The sequence below is a fragment of the Camellia sinensis genome, chromosome 2, assembly GCF_055761805.1.
Source record: "Camellia sinensis isolate YWXY chromosome 2, ASM5576180v1, whole genome shotgun sequence".
In the NCBI taxonomy this organism is placed as follows: domain Eukaryota; kingdom Viridiplantae; phylum Streptophyta; class Magnoliopsida; order Ericales; family Theaceae; genus Camellia; species Camellia sinensis.
Genome location: NC_138962.1, coordinates 140,821,150 through 140,842,328, shown reverse-complemented (window position 1 = coordinate 140,842,328; position 21,179 = coordinate 140,821,150). Strand labels below are relative to the sequence as shown.

The window sequence follows — 21,179 nt, the reverse complement described above, 5'->3', positions numbered from 1 at the left end:
AATGTAAGACTGATAAATCACCAAAGAGTCTAATCTGGTAAATCATTTTGGAAAATCAGATTTTGAATAAAAAATGCCAAGCTGGACTGCTTTGGCATATTTCAGAGTCGCCACCTAAATATTTTATTTTGAGAAATTTAGGAAACCCTGACTCGTGCCTAAGGCCATGCGTCTATCATTACCAAAGTTGCCTCGGCTCGGGAATTTAGGTACGGGAGGGGAAGGTCCTGAAATGAGCACCCCCGCTCGCCCGATCAAAGATCGGCCTCTACTAATATGATATGTTGTTTTTGAAAACACATGTGTTCTTATTCCGGTTTATTAACCTAACTTACTATGTGATGCACACAACACACAAGTATAGACTAAATCACTCAATTTGGAACAAAACATGTCATGTTTATTTTTCGAAAATGGTTTGAAGTTGCTACCCTCAAGTAGGCTAAAGTGCGGATTTGCCACCCTTAAGTGGGCTTAAAACATGATGATTTACCACTTCAAGTGGGTTTAAAACTCACATTTTGATGAATTGTTCCAATTCAAGCAATGAAGCCTTCATCCACAGGCATTCATGCAGTTAAAGCATTTAAGCAAATAGCCTCATGGCAAGCATGCTAAATATGGCAACATACACATCTCATGCAATATACTAAAGCATAAACACTTACAGTGTACTCCGAGCCAAAATAGAAAAGTAGTTAGAAATATGCATGATCCTAACTATGTTAAGTTCCTAATGCAACACATATAAAATGTAACTAAATAGGCTCGGCTATCTAAGATGGCATATGAATGCAACAATTCGATAACATGCTTTGAAACACGTATTCAAGTAAGTGTATTGAAATACGATGCAATTTGAATGATGCGCCGAGCCCGGTGCATGTGAGACAAATGAATGAATGCAAATATGCAAGCGTAAGGTATGCTAATTGAGATATGCCCTAAACTAACCATCAAAAGCTGATAAGTAAAAAGGAGAAAGAAAAGGGGTTGGAAGACATGTATACACACACGCACCCTTATTACAACATTATGTCCTTTCGACTGAGGGTCCAAATAAACAAGCTAAGCTAAGTTACTTATTACAAAACAACTAATTAACTAACTTAGCTAATTAATTACAAACCAAATTGAAACTAGCTATACTAAGCTAATTAGAATATTACAAAGATGAATTGAATTAGCTAAACACATTGACTAATTAATTATAGAAAACTGGCAAATTAACTAACTAAGTAAAGCAGTTAAAATGGCCTCAAGGGGAGGGAAACATGCATGCTTGGTTTGCTTCACCTGGAAATGCATTGCTTTGCCATGAGTTGTCTCTGTTTGCACTCGCGGTGACCTCAGAGCATCGAACACACTTTCAGGCTGCATCTGCCCCAAAACAGGAGCATTTTGGAAAATTTTGCTGCAAGTGGCCGGCTGGCCACTTCAACTGGTCGGCAGGCTACCTCAACTGGTCGGCCGGCCACTTCAACTGGTCGGTAGGCTAGTGCAAGTGGCTTGCCGGCCACTTCCCTTTCCAGAATCCCAACTTTACTGCAACAAAGATCAATAAAGGCACAACAATGCATTTACAAGGAAATGTGTGTGCAACTACTCTCCTTATCATTTCTCAAGCTCAAATGAGCGTAGTACTCGACTCTCAAGCCACCAATCACGCATCTCAATGCACGATAGCCAAAGAGCCAAGCTCGCACAATGTTAGTGAATGCACAAACAACACATAAGAGCCTCTAGCTCTATCATGCATGATCAAGAGGGTTGGCGACCAAGAAATACAACCCGTTTCATCACTTTGAGTATGAAACGTGCTACATTCCTTGTGTTTGGATTAACGTCCGATCCAAACACAGTGCGATGCAAATAAGATGCTCATCTTTCGATACTAAAATGGCATGCACAAGACTCTATCATGCAAGCAATGCATGCAAGACATGTTAAGGAGCCAAGAGCACTAAAGCAAGTGAAGGACATTACACATGAGGCATGCATTATCAATCTCAAATGGTCAAACCAACTATGGATAAACCTACATCATGCCAAAACAGTGGCAAAATCATGCTGGAAATGAAGCACTAAAAGCTACAACAACATGCTCATGCATGGGCTCGCAAGCTAGGCATTAAACACAACTCTCAAACACAATGACAGAGTGATAAATAAGAGAGTATAGCAGAGATATAGGCATTGAAATCATATGCCAAATGATAACATATCATGCAAACAACACAAGTATAGCATGCAAGAGGATTTTATGCATTAACGCTAGTGAAGTACACAATATTAGGACTATGCAATACATTGCTCAATGGACTAAACCAGCCCTAAACAGTCCTCATGCATGCCAAAACAGTGGCTAAAATGAACCATGAAGATAGCATGAAGAGCAAGAAAATGATGTTCATGCATTGGCTCATAAATGAGGCATAAGGCTCTACTCTCAAACACAATTAAAGAGTGAAATATATGAGTGTATGATGGACGTATATGCTCTGAAATACCATGCCAAATGATGCCATATCATACAAACATCACAAATAAGGCATGCTAGCGGTCTCCAAAACACAAGACTAGCAAGGCATTTGCACTATAGCTATACAAAACATGACATGTATGACCAAAACCACTTGGACAGAGTTTAAGCATGCTAAATCAAGACCAAAAGCATGCTAAAATAGATCTAAAACAAGCTAGAACAATGGGCCAAAACACCAAGTATGCTAGGCTAATGAGTGGTATTATACTACATGTACCAAAATCAAGCAAGAGGTGACCCCACCAACCAAAATTAGAATTATAACATGGCAAAATAAGACCAAAAACATGCTAAGATGGTAGCCCAAAAGCTTAGACAAGCATGCATACAAATTGGCTCATAAGCAAGGCATAAGGCGTGACTCTCAGAAGCTACGAAAGAGTCGAATATGTGAGAGTATGACTACACCATATACACTGAAATCATGTGAGAAATGAGTTTAAAGCATGCGAACAACCCAAGTAAAGCATGCTAGAGACTTGACACACAAAGCTAGTCAAAGCCGCTTATACTACAACCATACAAGGCAAGCCTCACATGGCCAAGACCACCCAAAACAGAGCTAAGGCATGCTAAAATAATGGCAAATACATCCTGAGATAGAGCTAACACAAGCTAGGATGAGAGGCATAAAGCATGAGGCATGTTCGGCCAACAAGTATGATTGCACTGCAAGTGCAAAAACCAAGCAAGAGTTGACCCCACCAACCAAAATCAGAGCTAAAGCATGCTAAAACTAGAGTAAAAGCATGTGAGAGCATAGCCAAAATAAGCTAGAATGATGAGCCAAAGTAGCAAGCATGCAAGACTAAATAGCAAGATTACACTACAAGTGTAAGAAGCATGCATGAGGTGACTCAACCAAGCCAAAAAAAAGTTATGCCATGCTGAAATAAGGCCAAAAATAAGCTGAGAACAAGCCAACACATGCTAGAAAAACATGCTCAATAATTAGGCCAACAAGACAAGCAAGCAAGACAAGAGGAGAGGGGACCACCCTCTCCTATTTGGGGTCTCAAAACCACCTTTCCACCACTGAAATTCATCTGGAATTCAGTGGTTAAAAGGCCCAAAAGAGAGTCTCAAAGGCTTTAGAAAGTAGCACAAAACAAAGCAAAATAAGCCACAAAAAGGGGGTAGACCACCCCCAACTCAAACAAGACCTCAAACAACCATTTTAAACACTTAAAAACAAAAGGTTTTTGTAGTTGACAACTAGGCCAAAACAAGCATGCAAAGGTGGCCAAACACTTGATCAAAATAAAGCTTAAAGAGGGAAAACACTCACCCTTGAAGCACAACTTTAACACAGCAACTTCTCTGAGCTAAAACCAGCTTTTTGAGTCTAAACAAGACCCTCAAGTACCTCAGCAACAAGATAATGGTGTTTCACTAGGTGTTATAGTGCAAATGTGTGAAGAAAACACACTTTAAGACATAATATAGAGAGAAAGAGCAGGAATTCTAGAGGGAGAGAGACAGAATTCAGCTCTGAGATTTTGTGAACCCCAAACAAGGGGGAGGGACCTCCCCTTATATAGAGGAAGCAAGCAAAATCTTGTTTGACAAGCTTTAAGCTTGTTTTAATCCCTCCATACACGTGTATGGAGGATGAATTCAGTGAGCCACAGCTAGCTCAAAAGATCTGAAAATATCTAAAAAAGAGAAAAAGTGACTACCGGCCAGTTAAGGTCGTCGGTCGGCCACTTCCCCTAGCTGGTCGACCAGTTCAAGTGGCCTATAAGGGAGAAAAGTGGCCGGCAGATGCCAAAAGTGGCCGGCAGCCCTTCCCCTCTCTCAGGCAAAGGAGCAACAAGGTTTGGCCCAAAAACCAAGTCCAAACACAAAGTGTTAAGAGGCTCAAAGACAAGGCACTCAGTCGAGACCTTCGGGCGCTCGAAACAAGCACAAACATGCGCAATCATCGCGTGCACAAACGATGACGTCTGAGTCTTAAGGTCGGTCAAAAATGGGGTGTCTACAAGTATATATTCACGGTAGGGGGTAGGAATCGCAGAGGTGAGAGTTCACAATGAGGAAAAGAAACGGGAAGGGGACTTGCAGGGGGTAGGAACTTCAAAAAAGGTGAGAGTTCATGCCGAGGAAGAGGAACGGGAAGGGGAAGTGGCGATGCTGAAGTTGAAACACCGTTTGCTTTGTTAGATGCCTCTTGTGCTTATCATGATAGGTTTGGGAAGCAACATTTTGTCATGCCCAAGTACTATCGAGATCCATGTAGTTTCGTGGAGGATCCATCTGATAATCAAACAGGATATGGTTTAGCAGACGCTACACCTTTGAAGTGGCCCGCACTATTTATAGAGTGAGTGCAAATGGAAAGGTTATGTCAGAAAAATTGACTGAAGGTGTCGAAAGCGCGTTCAGTTGAGATCCAAAAGGAAGATCCAGATAATGTTGATCAACTATGTGAAAGACTTCGACGTGAGATTTCTCAAATGCACCGTAGGTCAGCCGCGATATGAAACTATCTATACTTAAGTTGGATGCCAAGAAGAATGGAACAGCACCAAATGGTGAGGCTATCAAGGCTGTCAAGGAGGATCCTGCACTTCTCTCTGACCCTGAGCTCTCAGATTGTTCGAACTCTGAGATTACCGATTTGAGCGAGGATTAGGTGTCTATCTGTCTACTAAATTATATTAAGCTATCCATAATCATGTATCGTGTCTGTTAAAATAACTCTTTCGACAATGAGTTTGTGAAAGGTTTGTCTAATATTTGTCTATGTAACTGTTAAGTATAGTATTCGTCGCTTTATTTTATGTATTGTGTTATGTTGAATGTTTCCACAAATTATTTTTGTGGGATACTTATGTTTGAAGTAGTTATGTCGTTCTGAAGTGTTATAAGTGTTATAGTCATATCTTTATTTTGTTTTCCTGTTCATAGTAGCAATTAGCAAATTAGATACTTTGTATATGCTGTGTGAAGTTTTATTTAAATATTTCTTGGCAACAAATATTTAAGGGAACAACAAATATTTAGTTTCGAAAATTCCACGAAAGTAGGCTTAGTTTGAGAAATAAATTAGTATAGGGACTTAATTTGGGAAAAGCCCCGAGAAAATCTCTCTGAAACTGTGCAAAATGTTCTCTAGGGAGGGTGCGTGTCTCAAGGCTATTATTTTCTTCTTCTTTTTTAATTTTTAATTTATTATTTTTATTTTTGTCCATCATCAATCTTTTTTAAATTATATTTGAATTATAAATTTAAATAAAAAATTAAAAAAACAAAATAATAAGGTAAATCAAGCAAATATTTAATTTATATTTTTTCATATTCTTTTTTACTTTTATATTTTTAAAGTCATAAGCGGTGATCATTGATTCAATAGTAAAATTTTAGTCTAATAAGTTTTGATATGATGTTTATGCTTGCTTGTTTGTCGTTTTCTTTTTATTTTTTTATGCCAGATCATTACAGCTTAAATCAGAACTCTAATTTTAGAGCTCTTAATCAATACTCTTTAGACAATTCATGCTGTTTATTTTTAAAAAATTTATGTATAAATTATTTATGTAAATATCAAATTGATCTGATAATCGTATATATAATTTTATCATTTAAAAAAAAATTGATGAGAAACATAATTTCAAAATTAGATAATTTATTTTTAAATATTAAAATAATAAAATTTGGTAGCTAAGATTGTTTATCAGTATGATATTTTATATGAATAATTTATATATAGAGATCTAAAAGATGATTGAGTGAATTACAGAATGTGGATTGAAGAGAAATCAATCAAAATAATAATAATAAATAGTTTTTTACTAATTTCAGATGCTGGACAAACTAATTTCAAGGGGGGGCATTTTTTATATGGCTTTCTGTTAAAAGCGTGGTTACAAATCACGCTTTCTTTTACAAGCAAATTTTCTTTAAAAGTGTGGTTAGAAATAGTGCTATTAATGAAATGCGCTATTAATGAAAACGCTAATAGGAACAACGTTTTCTTAATTAAAAGTGTGTTTTGTATCCACGTTTTTATGATTTTATTTATTTTGTGCGCTTGGGGCAGAAACATGCTGAAAATGTATTTTGTAAACACGCTTCAGCTTATTCTGGGAAATTCAGCCAAACTAAGCTTAGTTTGGAAAATAACTTAGCAGGTAGGCCTAGTTTGGGAAAAGCCTCCCAAAACGAAGCAAGTTCTACCCTACAATGGGAATAATTACAAAAACCACCCTTTAATTATGAAAATAGTACATTTTGTTCATTTGGAGTGGTGACACAGGAGTTTTTATTTTTTTAGAGTACTCTTGAAATTTTTTTCAAAAATTTAATTTTTTTTTTAAAATCACACACAAATAAATAAATAAAATAAATTTTAATATATTGATGCTCCTTTAATTCAAATTGACATAAACTATAACCGGTAAGGCTTTGTCTCCAGCTCGGTTTCAGGCTGGACCGTAGCCAAACCGTTTAATATGTAGGGCTCGTTGAGTATTTCATCCCTGCAAAAAATCACATTGATTGGATATCGATTGCTACCTGATCAAATCACATTTCCATTAACAATTTTTTTTTTAAAATCATACTGAACGTTGACAAAAATGTGATTTGATTAAATAGCTATCGATATCTAATCAACGTGATTTTTTGCAGCGATAAACTACTCGACGAGTCCTACACATTGACGATTTGAATCATTGATAAGGGCTCCATGGTGGGCCCACGGGGCCCAACAGCATGGTCCACGGGGCCCAACAATATGGTCCAGTCTGCTTACAGACTAGACACAAGCCACACCCAACTTTAAAATTGTTGATCAACATTAATATTCAAATGATATGCTTGTTGAGAATTGTAAAATCATACAATTTTGTCAACGAGGTACTTTGCACAAGTTAAAGAAGCAAAGCTCCAAAACATGTCATGTGTCACAAAAACATATGTATTAATTAAAGGGTTATGGGTAGAGTTGGGTGTGCAGGAAAGTGAGTTAAGCTTTTCAAAAAAAATGAGGTAGGGTATTCAATATAAAAATTTAGACTGAATTACATATATGTATATATATATATCTATTTATAATAAAAAAATTAAATAACGGTGTTCAATTGAACACCCAATATTTGCTGTAGAGTCACCTCTGATCATTCGAATTATGAAAATTATATAAATAGCAACCGTATTCGAATTATAACAATAACAATTCCGATGAACAATCACTCACTTTTGATAATCTAAAATTGTATCAATCACGTTTATCAGAAATAGATTGGGAGGTTATAATTCTCATTTTCTATGTCAATCGCCGAGAGTAAATATAAGAAGTGTAGCCTGTGAATCAAGTGTAAACATTCAACCAAAGGCGACTTGGGGATTGACCTGCACCGATTTTCATAATAAAGATGGTTTGGAGAGTTAAAAGTGATATATTTTTATAGTTGAATAGATTAAAATGTATAATTATATAGATGAAGGAATGAAGTGATATTTGTTAATAGTAGAGGGGTCTTGATGTAATTAACCCTTAAAAATAAAATAAAAAATTCATTTAAAGCTTCTCTCCAATCCTTCATTTATTTTTCTTATTTATTAATTTGAATAAAAATTAATTAAAAAAAACTTTATTTGATATGAAATGCTCCAATAGTTTCTTCATCAAATTTAACTAAAAAGTTTGATTTGTTAAAATTTTTGAATATTCAATCCTCACTTACTAAAACTTTCATCAAATTTTTCTAAAAGTTTCAAACTGAGTTCCAAAAGCTTCGTTCATCAAATCTTGTGATAAACTTGTTTTTATTTTAATTTGATGAAAAAAATTTGTGATAACTTGATTTTATACAAGTTTGGTGAAAGATTAGAGATCTCCCATCTTTACTCTATTTTTTCATCAAATTTTAATGAAAATTTGATTAAAAGTTTTATATGATATTAATTCTTATTCTGTTTTTCATCAAGCCACTTTGAAAAAATTTAAATTTATCCTAAAATTTTGTTTTAACTAATTTTATGAAAGAAAATCATTTTCAATTTTTATTATTTTTAAATTTGAGTAAAAATATGACTATTAAAAATTTGATAAATAAGTTAGCTCATTCTTAATTTGGTAAAAAAATTGCTCTCTCTTACTTTAATACAGATTTGATAAAATGATTGAATGAACTTTTAATTATTTTTCCATCTAATTTGAATTTTATAAAAGGAAATTAATAAGGAATTAAAAATGCTTGTACCATACAATGTTTATTTTTTCTTTATTTAAAAAACCATATGTGAATTAACTGGCTGGGTTACTTTGAACTTAGAAATGCTAAATAAAAACTTTTTTTTAATTAAAATATAAAAACTAACTTTTTTTTTTTTGGTTGGGTCATACGATAAGATGTTAGAAGGTTTATATGTTAAATTATAACGAAAGGGTCATAATTGTTCCATCAACTCAAATTCCAAACCTCTGATCATTTCATTGTCCCAAAAAATCAATTTTAGCCATATTTGCCTTAAAAACTTACTTTTATACCAAATGATTTTCATAAGGGGACTGTTTTTCTACTTTAACCATTAACGACTTGTGAAAATTCTCCATACTCTTATTATCTTGATGACTTGGCTCTTTAGAAATAGATGTATCATGTTTCAATCTCGAGCCACATTATTTTTATACCTTGTCTTTTCATAAGTGTTTGCACTCCTTAGAGCTATTGATAAAATTACAACTACAATCTTAGTTCAAAACAACCGTTGCTTGGGGTTCAGGGGATGAGGGCCATGGTACATTACAACTACAATCTCAGACATTATCGCATAAACAATCTGTTGTAAATGCCTGAAGTCCCAAAAAAAATCTAATTTTGAACTTGAAATTCCCCAATGAAAAATGCAAACTCTAATTTATCCGAAACAAATCTCGATGTCGATGATGGAAGGGAGAGGTGCGACGATGTTTTGAGGTCTTTGTCTTCTTCATTCTTACTATAGCTCTCACGGTGGCCTTCGTCTTCTTGGCCTCTTCCGCAATGTTCTTCGCTTCTCTCTCTTCTTTGCCTCCTTTGTGGTGCTAATGTTGAATACAGAATGCGCGTGTGTGTTTCGGACTGTTGGACCAGATTAGTTTTATGCCAAAACAAAACCCAAAAAAAAAAAAAAAAAAAAATACTAAAAATGGTTTTAGAAAAGCTGTATTATAAAATGGCTTTTGTAAAGCTGTATTCTAAAACGGCTTTAGCAACACTGTTTTATGTTATAAAATTAATTTTGACAAACAATATTTATGATGAAAATATAAATTAGGAAAAAAAAAATATTACTAAAAAACAATTTTACGAAAAGTATTTTTTATTAAGTCAAAATTAATTACACGTTAAGTAAAATCAACTTTTGTAAAATCAATTTTTTGTAGGAAATTTTATTAATTTTTTATTTCCAAAAAAACAGCTTTGTAAAACCGTTTTACTCTATAATGAGTATAAAATGATAAATACACCCTAAAGTGGAACTATTGGCGTGTGTAGCGGAATTGAAAAAAGGAAAAAAGAAAAAAAAGATAGCTTTCCTACAAAAGCAAAAGGAAAACCACCCCTTCAAATGGTCTGTCTGGCTTCGTTTGATATCTAGAGAGATGAGAAGTAACAAGAAGAAGGTGGGATGTGGAGGTGGAGAGGAGGGGAGATGGGAGGGGCTGAACCCAGAAGTGCTGGCTCAGATATTCGTGAGGATAGAGGCAGAGGAGAGGGTGAAGACGGTGGGGCTGGTGTGCAGGTCCTGGTTGGAGGCTGTGGCTGGCCCCTACTGCTGGACCGACATCGACATCGAGCAGTGGTGCCGCAGGTCTAACCGCCCCCTTCACCTCGTCGACTCCGCTGTCAGGAAGCTCGTCCGTCGCAGCAAATGCACCTTCACTCGCGTCTCAGCTTGCAAGCTCGGCGACTCTGCCTTCTCCTTCATCGCCAACTGGTATGTATACATATACACACTCACTCGCAAACCCACTTTCATTTTGTTTTAACATAATAATATGAGCATTTAAGCAACAACGCGTTGCTTTTTATGCCAGAAAAGAGATGAATGTGAGTTTGATTTATTTTTTTAAAATTTTTTTTTTGTGGGTGGGGGATGGTGATGCGTTTGCTGCTTTGATTGTTTTAATGCTAGAGGAGTTGCCCCCAATCTGGTTGATTTGCCCTGTATTCTCCGTTCATTATTTAGAAATCAAAATTTGATATAATCGATTCAGTGTGCCATCTTTTGTACTACTCGTGAAAAAATCAAAATAAAACATTAAAAAAAGAAAAAAAAAAGAAGATAAATTACACTTACACCCCTGAAATTTGAATTTAATACATATCAACTCTGACATTTGGAAAATTACACGGACCCTCTGTCATTGTAATTATTTAGACAAAATGAAAATATTAAACTCATGCACTTTCTCTTTTCTTTATTTGTTTTACTTGCTCTGGTTTTTTCTTCCCTTTCCTTTGCTTAATTTTTTTTGTTTTTAATGTAATTTCTTCTATTTTTCTACCAAGAGTTGTTGTTTTTATATAAACAAAGGGGTTTGCGAAATAAGACTATTAACTGCAGGGATAGGAATGTAATTTTCAAAATGTTAGGGGGTGAGATGTAATTGGACCAAATCTCAGGGAGTGTCAATCTAATTTATCCACAAAAAAAAAAAAAAAAAAAAGATCGAAAAAGCCCTTGTTACGTATGTGTGATTTTGTTTTTGCTTTTCTTTGACATATACACTGATTTTTTTGCTTAGTTTGGTTTGTGAGATATAGTTGTTTCTATAGTGAGAAACAAGTATGAAAGGCCATTGGCAATTTTCTTACGATTGTTGTGTGGCCCTGAGAATCTTAGTTCATTATCGAATCTTAAACCTTTTTTTTATCTAAGTTTATGTATAATGGAATGTGTTTGGAGTTCGCTTTGCTGTGTTAATTAGTAACGGTACAATTATGTTGGTTTGGATGCTCGCTTTGACAATAGAATGATCACTACTCGCGAATAAACAAATAGTTTGATGGGAAGAAACCACATCCGGAAAGTGATGATGAAAGTACATTAGACCAGTTCCAATTAAGTATTCGTTTTTTATTGGTCTGAGGATCTTATGTTGCTTCAATTCATGTACCTTGTTTTGATTGAAATGTAGGAATATGAATTATGTTGCTTCAATTCATGTACCTTGGTCTGAGGATCGTATGTTTGTTATGTTTCTCTCCATTTATTTTGGGATTTTTCCAGTTGATACATCTAATTAATCTATACATACACATGGACAAACACATTTTATTTTCAAAGAGAAGATAATTTTAGGTTTGATTTGATGACAGTTTTGGATCTGCATATAGTTGTTTCAATTTTAAATTCAACTGCTTTGAATGCTGCAGAGTTAACTAAAATGTGGTTAATTTGCACTGTATATTTTGTTATTGGCTTGACTTAGAACTTATACATTTTGGTATTTTCAATAAGCCGCCATGTGTGTGCATGCACAACTTTCACACTTTCTTGTTGTCTGTTTGTGTGTTTTCTTGATACTTCTATTATTTACATTTACTGAGATTTCTCTTCCAATTTGGGGCTGTTGATTTTTCTGTAAAAAATTAAAAAATTAAAAGAAAAATCTCTTATAAGCAAAGTTTTCTTTTGGTCTGGTTAGAAAAAAGGAAAGAACCATCTTTGTTTCAACGTTTCCTTTGCTGGTAGAAAAAAAAGCTTCATAATCATGTATGCATGTATATTTTGATAATAAGAAACAAAGTGGAGGATGTGATGAATGAATTTTAAACCAGTTCCAGCTACATGTTCATTTATGTCTGGCCTGAGAATTTCGTGCTGTATGAACATTGTTTTGATCGTAATAAAGAAATATGCATTCAAGAAAAGAAGGCAGTACAGTTTATTTTAGTTTGTTAATTTGATGAATGTCACTCTGTTCCAATGGTAATGGTGCAGAATGGAAAGATTTTCTGTTCTTTTTTGGTTTTAATGTTATTTTTTTTATAAACATATGAATATGCCGCTCATTTCTATACATAAGTTTTGGTGGGGACTGAGAGAAAATTCAAGTAGCCTTGGAGAATCTTTCAAACCTTTTATAAATATGAATTCGTACGCGACTTATGACACTCCAGTTTATATACCTATTTTACATTCTAGTATTACATGTGATGCTTGAGAGTTAGATTGGCTGATTCATTTCTACTCAATTGGAATGAGTTGGTTTTCTTTTATTAGGATGATACCATTGTGGTTCACAATCCATTTCATCCAAAATATGTAGCATAGCTCGAGTTACTTCCTTCAGTTGCAGGAGCTCTTTGGCATTAAACTAACGAGATATAACCAGTTAATTTTTAAAGCAGTGTTCAGTGGCAGTGCCCTATTGTCTTCAGTGATTTTTGCATTTATAACTATGACAAAATAAAGAAGTAAAACACATAACCAAGCCTCCGTGTGTATGGTTCTTTTCTTTTTCTTTTTCCATTACATGTATAATTGACATCATTGCATATACAGGCTGTTAAATATTTTGGGATAAAATAGGACAATGAGTTCTTGATCTTTGAAGATCAATATTCTTATTTGCTTTCTGAAAATGCTCCAAGGGAAATTATTACGTCAAAAACTATCACAAAGTTGATGTTCTTGTGACATCCATGTGCTTAACATTGTTATTCCATGAGTTAATGTGTTGACAATTGCCATCCTCACATGTTTGGTGATACAACAGTATATCAAACCGACGTGATATTTTTTTTCCCTTTTCCTTGAACTTGTAGCGCGAGATATCTCAAGGTCCTGCAAATTCCTATGAGCGAGGTCACTGATAAGATGGTTGAGAAGCATGCAGGGTCACTTGTGAATATCACTGTCTTGGACATTAGCCATTGTTTGAAGATCACATGCAAAGGCCTTACATATTTTGGAAAGAATTGCAAGTCCCTCATTCACTTGAAACGGAACATGCCCCCACCAGAATGGGAAAATCCCACACAAGTGGTGACTTTTAAGATTGATGATTCCGAGGCAATGATCATAGCTGATTCGATGACAGGCCTCTGTCATCTTCAACTTGGTTTTGGGCGTTTTGGTGACCATGGGCTTGATGCTATCCTTACCAAGTGCAAGGAACTTACCCATCTTGACATTCAAGGTTGTTGGAATGTGGAGATGGAGGGTGAACTTAAAGACAAGTGTGAGCGACTTGCAGTGTTCAACGGCCCTTGGCTTCATGATTATGAGTATGAAGGAATTTTAGAAACTGATGGCAGTGGAGCTGATACTAGTGATCAATCATCTTCCTCAGACTCGGATTAGTTTTTGGTTCTTTCATGTTCTAGTTTTTGACTTTTCACATCGTAAATGCATACATGATGAGATTGCGTATATTGGTATACAGTCCATATAGTAGAGGAATCTTAGTCACTTCTTTCTGATGAGATAAAGAAACTATAAGAATTGGTGGATATAATTACTATAAGAATTGGTGGATATAATTATGTCATTATAGGAAGATGGAGCTGGGAACTGGCTATCTAAAGTTAGCCTTTTTGTATTTTGACTTGAGCATTATATGTTTGTGTACATGATGGAAAATGGTTTGCTTTCTTGTTCATTTTGTACGTTGCTTTCTTGAAGTGTTTCTTGGGCACTTAAGTATGTTCATGCTTGAATAATTTGACTGCATTTCAGAAAAAGCCAAATAAGTAACCATTTTTTCTTCGTAATATTTTTCCTTGTAACTTCCATAGAATCATTTAACTTTCAAAATCATATGTATGGCCTTCCTATAGAGAGTCAATTCATGTTACAAATGTTATGCATTAGACGCCAGTTGTATCAGTTCTTATTACAGGATCTAAAGGTGCAAGTCAGGTAAATTGTTGTTCGACAATTAGAACTCTTTTTTTCTATTTTTGACAATTCATTGATGCGAAAATGTTTTGGATTACTCAATACCAGTGTTTTTATGTCAGAATGATCAACTACTGTCTCAATGTTTGGCCTGCCACGAATCCATTATTGACTCTATTCATCTGATTGACATTCCTATTAGATGTGGTTCAACCCTGCAAGCTGCAGGAAAGCATACCTCAAAGGTGTTGCTGTAATTACACTTGATTAAGCAATGCATGTTATTTCAACATCTAGTAATGTTGGCGCTAGGAGATTTATCAGAGATGTTTCACCTTAAACGGGCACTAACTTAGATTTGTACTGGCACCAGCACAATGAAAAAACACTTGCTTTCAAGTTATCTCCATAGAGATGCCTCAAAATTATGTTGACTGCTATAACAATGTTAAAGGAGCTTGAATTGTAAGTTTCATATTCAACCAACAAACAACATTTCAAGACCAAGCTGTTGGCCTGGTGGATGAGGAGCTCCCTTACCAAGCGTGATGCCTGGGTTCAATTCTTACTACAGTGAACTAATATTTTTTACTGATATGGATTATCATTATATGTTGTACGGAGGAAACGCCTATCATATGGTCTAGTTCCATAGGAAGATTCTACCACTGCCAATTATCCGTGTTCGTGTCCATGTGTCTTAGCCTACAACCTTTCAACCAACTACAACAATGGATTTTCTAGGAATGTCCCCAACCTTGTCCTTAATACACAAATTACATTGGGTATTCTACTCTCATCCTTACCCCAAGAATAATAAATATATAAAATTATATATTCTGCATGTGTCACCCATGTATTGTTACCTTGTTTTGAAAATTTTTATGTTAGCGTATCCATGTTCGTGTCTGTGTTTCTTAGCCTACAACCTTTCAACCAACTTCAACAATGAATTTTCTAGGAATATGCCCAACCTTGTCCTTAATACACAAATGACAATGGGTATTCTATGCTCATCCTTACCCCAAGAATACTGTAATTTTGATACAACACTATAACAAAATTGACTTTTTACGGCACCACATCAATGGCATACAATAAATGCACGTCGTAGTTTCTCACTTTTACGACTTGCTTTTTTTGCACGTCGTAAATACTTTTCCAACTACAACGTGTCTATTGCGTAGGCCGTGAATAGTAATAGCAATGATTTTTTTACGGCTTGCAATGCACGCCATAAATAATAACAGTTTCTACGACGTGCATATGGCATGCCGTTAATACATCAATTATACACGATGCACATACGTCAGCCGTGAAAAGTGAATACTTTTCACAGCTTACACAACGCCCGCCGTTAAAAGTATTGCACTTTTTACGATGCAGATATCGTCTGCCGTTAAAAATATTGTTTTTTTATGATGCACAATGCATGTCGTGAATTATATGATAAAAAAAAAAGTGCCAAAATGAAATTTGGGGTGCCAATCACCAAAAAATATATATATATATTAGAAATTTTTTTTTCCCAAAATAACTATTTTGCCTTCCTCCAATCAGCATGGATCACAAGGGTTTCAATCTCTCTCTCTCTGATGATGATGATGAAGGCCGAATCAATGGCTAGGGTTACCAGGATCATCTCATCTCTTCTCTTCGGTTATGTATCTAAAATCAAAGGTATCTATCGTCGTCTCATGCTTCTATTCTCTTCTTGGTTGTGTATCTGAAATCCCTAATTCATTCTCACTCCCAGCCCAGTCCTGCCCTAGTTTTTTTTGTTTCTCTCTCTCTTTCAACGGCCGCAACACCATGTGTAGTACCCCATATTCGACACACAAAAAAAAAAAAAAAAATCAAAATACACAACTGTTTGGGTTCTAATGACTTATAATCATATAGGAACATAGAAATGGTAAAGAGAGATGATTTGAAAAGAGATGGTTCGAAGTCAACAAGAAAGGGAGAAGAGAGAGGGTTCGAAGACGTATTTTGGGCATTTTGATCTGGAAGGGTTTTAATCTCTCTTTGGAGACTTTAACCTGGTTCGGCGGCGACAATAATCGGTACAATCTCTTCTAATGCTTTTACTGTTGTTGTGTACAGCTTTAGTGTGATCTAAGCTCCAGTTTGACCACCAGTCATTGAAATTGCATCAAAGAGAGGTAATTTTTTTTCTTCCTATTTTCTTTTCGAGGCTAAGCTATAATGGGACGGATTTTGCAGTTCATGTGCATTACAAATCAGCATTTGTATTTGGCTTTGATTGAATGATAGGCCATTGTGTTTCATATAATTCCAGCCTAATTTTATCTAGAATATGATGCAATCAATTATTTATTTTTCACTTTAGTATTGGCTCAATATGTTTGGCTTTTTATTCAGATATCAGATACCACTACTAGAGATTTGATTTTTTGAGTGTGTGAGCGTGCCATTTATAGTATGATCAAACACAAGTGTGTGGTTGTAATACTTTCCACTTGTACAATGAACATTTTGACCTAGCTTCTGGTGAGTAAGGCTCCAAAGATACAACGACTGGTAACTCCACTGACTCTACAGAGGAAGCAAGCTAGGATAACAGACAAGAAGAAGAGAATTGCAAAGGCCAAGGAAGAGGCAGTCGAATACCACAAACTCCTCGCCACTAGGTTGATTTCCATAGCTGATTGATTATTATACCATTTTCATTAGGTAACAATTTTCCTTATGTCATTAGTTAATACAATTTAAAATGATTGTACATTCTTTATGACACGTATGTCATAAAAAAATGTACAACTCTTTTAAGCATCTTAACAAATGTCTAAAATCCGAAGTTATGAAATTGAAGGTATTCTTAATACTTCAGGACATTCGATGATGGTTTCCCCAACTTGTTCATATCCAATGCCCATGGCATTCGTGGACAACACGTGGCCTTTCTTGCCTCATTTAGTTCTTCAGGGTTGATTTTTGAGCAACTCTTAGTCATTTATGCATTACCAAATCTGTTTGTCTCTTCATTAACACTCGTCCTTCCATTTTTCCCCACGGATACTTCTGAGCGCATGGAGGAGGAAGGGGATGTTGCAACTGCTTTCACTCTTGCCAGAACCTTGTCTAATATACCGATTTCAAGGGGAGGGCCCACTAGTTGGTGATTTTTGATATCCATGCATTGCAGGTTGGTGCTGAATATTGGTATCACTGATTTAATAGCCTTTTCCATGTTATCCTCAACTGATATGGGATTGTGATTACTCTAGCTTCTTTGTTTCCTTGTTTTCTTGTATTTCAGGAGCGATTCTACTTTGGCGACAATGTTTTACCATGCATTGAGAGCGGGATTCCCATGCTCAAGAATAGGCTTCAGGAGCTCCCCGATTTAGACAACATAAGATTTCTTCTTATGACGAAAACCATAAGATAAGCTATCATTTGTCTGGAATTAATTTTTTTGAAAATGAAGTGTCTGTAATTAGTTTTTACTTCTACAAACCAATGTTACGATGAAGTGCACCATGGGATGAAATACTAAAGACTAAGGGTCACTTCTTATTTCTGTTTACAAAAAATGATTTTTTTTTGTTATATATATATATATATATATTTATAATGAAAATGAAAAAAGAAAATAGGAAATGGTGTTAACAAACAACCCAAAGTGTTAAAATGAACCCATACATATAGGCAAAATATCAAATTTCCCTCCATTTCATCCTGAATTGTGTGCTTGTGTAGGTTAGATGATGTTTTCATTCTCTCTCGAGATATCAATTGCTTTTCCAGATAATGGTGCATGGAAACGATTTCATAAGCAACTGCAACATTTCCCAATGGTATTGTTCCAAATCATAATAGGGATGTTCTAGATCCTTTATCAACTTATTGAATACACATCAAATTTATCAAAACATCTCTAGGAATTAATTCCATTTTCAATTTAATTTTGCTTGCATTTTTTTATTACATTGTTGCATATTGCGTTGCTACCTTCTCTGCTCTACTTCGAATGGTTATTAAAACCGATGTAATCATTTGATTTTTATGTATCAAAAGTTGCTTAGGAACATGTTTTTGTGTCCTTACCAAATATGTCATCACCTTGGTAGAATCACGTTTATTAGACCTTTATGATTCTTAATGTCCTACTTTATAGTGCATCTACATGACCCACTATATAGTTGATTTTCAGATTGTCTGCGCCAAAGTTCAAGAAGGTGATCAACGGATTGTACACCCCAAAGAGGAAGGCCCTAGTGAAATGAAGCAACTATGTTATTTATGAATATTGTTTAGTTTTTTCAAGTGGCATACTTTTTAGGGTTGAATTATTAGAGAAAAGGCATATAATATCAGGAAGTAGGCTATAGGGTTCAAGAGTCCATGGAATTAGTAATAGCTTGTGATTGGATTAGATACTAATGAAAAATTAGAGAAGAAGAAAATGATTAGCTTAGGGATTATTCCTATAGTTACTTATCTTATGTATTTGCTACTAAGTACTCAGGTAGAATTACATCACATTGTCCCAAAAAGCACCTAAAGTTATTAAAACTTACCTAAATTTCTTCTATAATGGATTGAAAGTTTCTTTTTAAACTTATAAATAATATAGACTCTAATTTGACTTGGACTCTTTATTTTGGAACTTACAATGGTAATGGATAAAACCTATACAAACCTAACCTCATACATAGAGATCCTTTAACATAATTATGCAAGTCCCAAGTAGGTGTTGCATTGAAGTAGATTAATTCCACCTCTTCCTCTTTTTAAATTTGATTTTTCTCTTGAGCTTCTTATGGTCTGAATTTAGTAGCAAACTATTGAGATCTTGAATATTTGCTAATTTTTAATTTTGACATTGCTTTTATAGGACCATTGAATTATCGTATTAATTTTGGAAATGTTTTGTTGATGTTTTACAATTTCTTGATCATTTCTTAATACCTCAAGAAATATTTTTGTCCCTGAGTCGTCATTTTTTGTACATATGTGAAGTTTCCTTTGTCATGCAGACAAGAAATGCAAAAGGATTAGTTGCTCCAGCTATTGTCACTAGTTTAGGTGTCTTAACACATACATTGCGCACCCTTGTCCCTGTGATAGGAGCAAGTGGATTTGCTACAACTGCAGCTGTAACTATTATAGGAACTGTTGTCGGTAGTTTTAGATAATCTCTTAATAGTTGTCGATATGTTTAGAAAGTTAGATATGCATAGTTTTGGATGGTTTAAACTTTTTGTACAGTTTAGAACTTAAAGATATAGTTTTTGAATGTTTGGAATGTATAAACAATTGTTGAATGTTTATAATTTATGGATATAGTTTCTTTTTGATGTTTCAAACAATATTTTGGTAGTTGATTGATGTTTTGTAATGCTTGTTTGTAATATTTGTTAGATTGTACAAAATTGGTTAAATAGAGCCTATTGAATTTAAAAAAAAAAACTGTATATTCTACGACAGACATAATAAGTCGTTGTATTACATATTTTACGGCACGCAATCAGCGTCGTTATTTGTCTCACCAATTAACGGTGTGCAAAAATAGTCATAGAAAAAATAACAACGACGCACAAAATCTGTCATTAAATAGTTTTTAACGGTGTACTTTAGCATGTCGTAGAAAAAGTAACAACGACACACAAAATCTGTCGTTAAATAATTTTTAACGGCGTACAAAGCATGTCGTTGAAAGTGAATGACGTTCCATGGCTGGTCATAATATGACGTGTGCCTACACGTCGTAGAAGGGTCAATGCACGCTGTAAAAACCTTTTTTTGTTGTAGTGCAAGCAATTGTAAAAGAGTATAGCTAGATACAATCCTATATATGTGAGTTAGAATTTTATCTACAATCAACCTTAACCAATATGGATCAAGGTTATGGTTCATACACTCTTAGAGCATATCAACAACACACACATTTGTAACTACAGAAGCTCAATCTAAGGCATGCAAAAATGCTAGCTCAATATTTCAAAAAATTCTTTTATCCTTCACACAATCTATATGTCTCTGTCATCATCAGCTATGAATTAACAACTTTCTTAAATGATAAGCATGAACAGATTTATGAACTTATCATTTCCACATTTCAATCATTATGTTCATTATGTTCTTAAAAATCTTCAGACTGTTGATTTCTCAAAGGGGGTGCTCATTATCTGATACTCAATGTGTATGCCTAAATCAGAATGGCATTAAAGTAACATTACCGAAACTAATTAAATAAGTGAAAAATGGTAGCTCCGGATCAGATTTCAATCATCATACAAAGAAAATAACATAATTCTTGGCGAAAATTAAAGAAGACAAAGTGGTAGCTCACATAGTCACATTTCATGTTTCACCAAATTGAATCATCAGATTTCACCAAATCACATAGTATATCATCACCAAATCACAACATGTAATGACCCAGAATTTTTTTTTTAAATAGCCAATGCATAATTTAATTGAGCAAATTTTCGAATTTGATTGTTGTGTAAATTCTGTGCGAAAATAGTTCGGTTTTGTATTTTTTAAAAATAGTTCCCAATCTCAGAAAATTATGAAATTTTTATATGTTTTTCCCATATGAGTCTAGCGCGTTGGGTAAACATTTCAGAATTAAATGATGAGTATTTATTTTATGAAAATTCACGGACTGATTGGTGTTCAGTTTAATTTGTAGCAGAATTTGAAATTGAGTTTTGGGTGTTCGGACCAGGATTTGAGATAAATTTGTTGGGACTATTTTGGTATATAATTGGACCATGGGTGAGGCCCATGATTTATATTTAATTTAATTTGAGTTTGT

General features: G+C 34.7%; 1 protein-coding gene and 1 long non-coding RNA gene across 2 annotated transcripts; both read left to right on the top strand.

Annotated features, from left to right (window-relative positions):
• The first annotated feature begins 10,139 nt into the window (after positions 1 to 10,139).
• Positions 10,140 to 13,849, top strand: LOC114303933 (F-box protein FBW2-like). Its single transcript, XM_028249106.2, has 2 exons — positions 10,140 to 10,474; positions 13,312 to 13,849. The coding sequence occupies exons 1-2, from the start codon at positions 10,140 to 10,142 to the stop codon at positions 13,847 to 13,849; spliced, it is 873 nt and encodes a 290-aa protein (XP_028104907.2).
• Positions 13,850 to 16,705: 2,856 nt separating this feature from the next.
• Positions 16,706 to 19,725, top strand: LOC114316819 (uncharacterized). Its single transcript, XR_014361656.1, has 2 exons — positions 16,706 to 17,555; positions 17,670 to 19,725. It is a non-coding gene; the product is annotated as an uncharacterized LOC114316819 (long non-coding RNA).
• Positions 19,726 to 21,179: the final 1,454 nt, after the last annotated feature.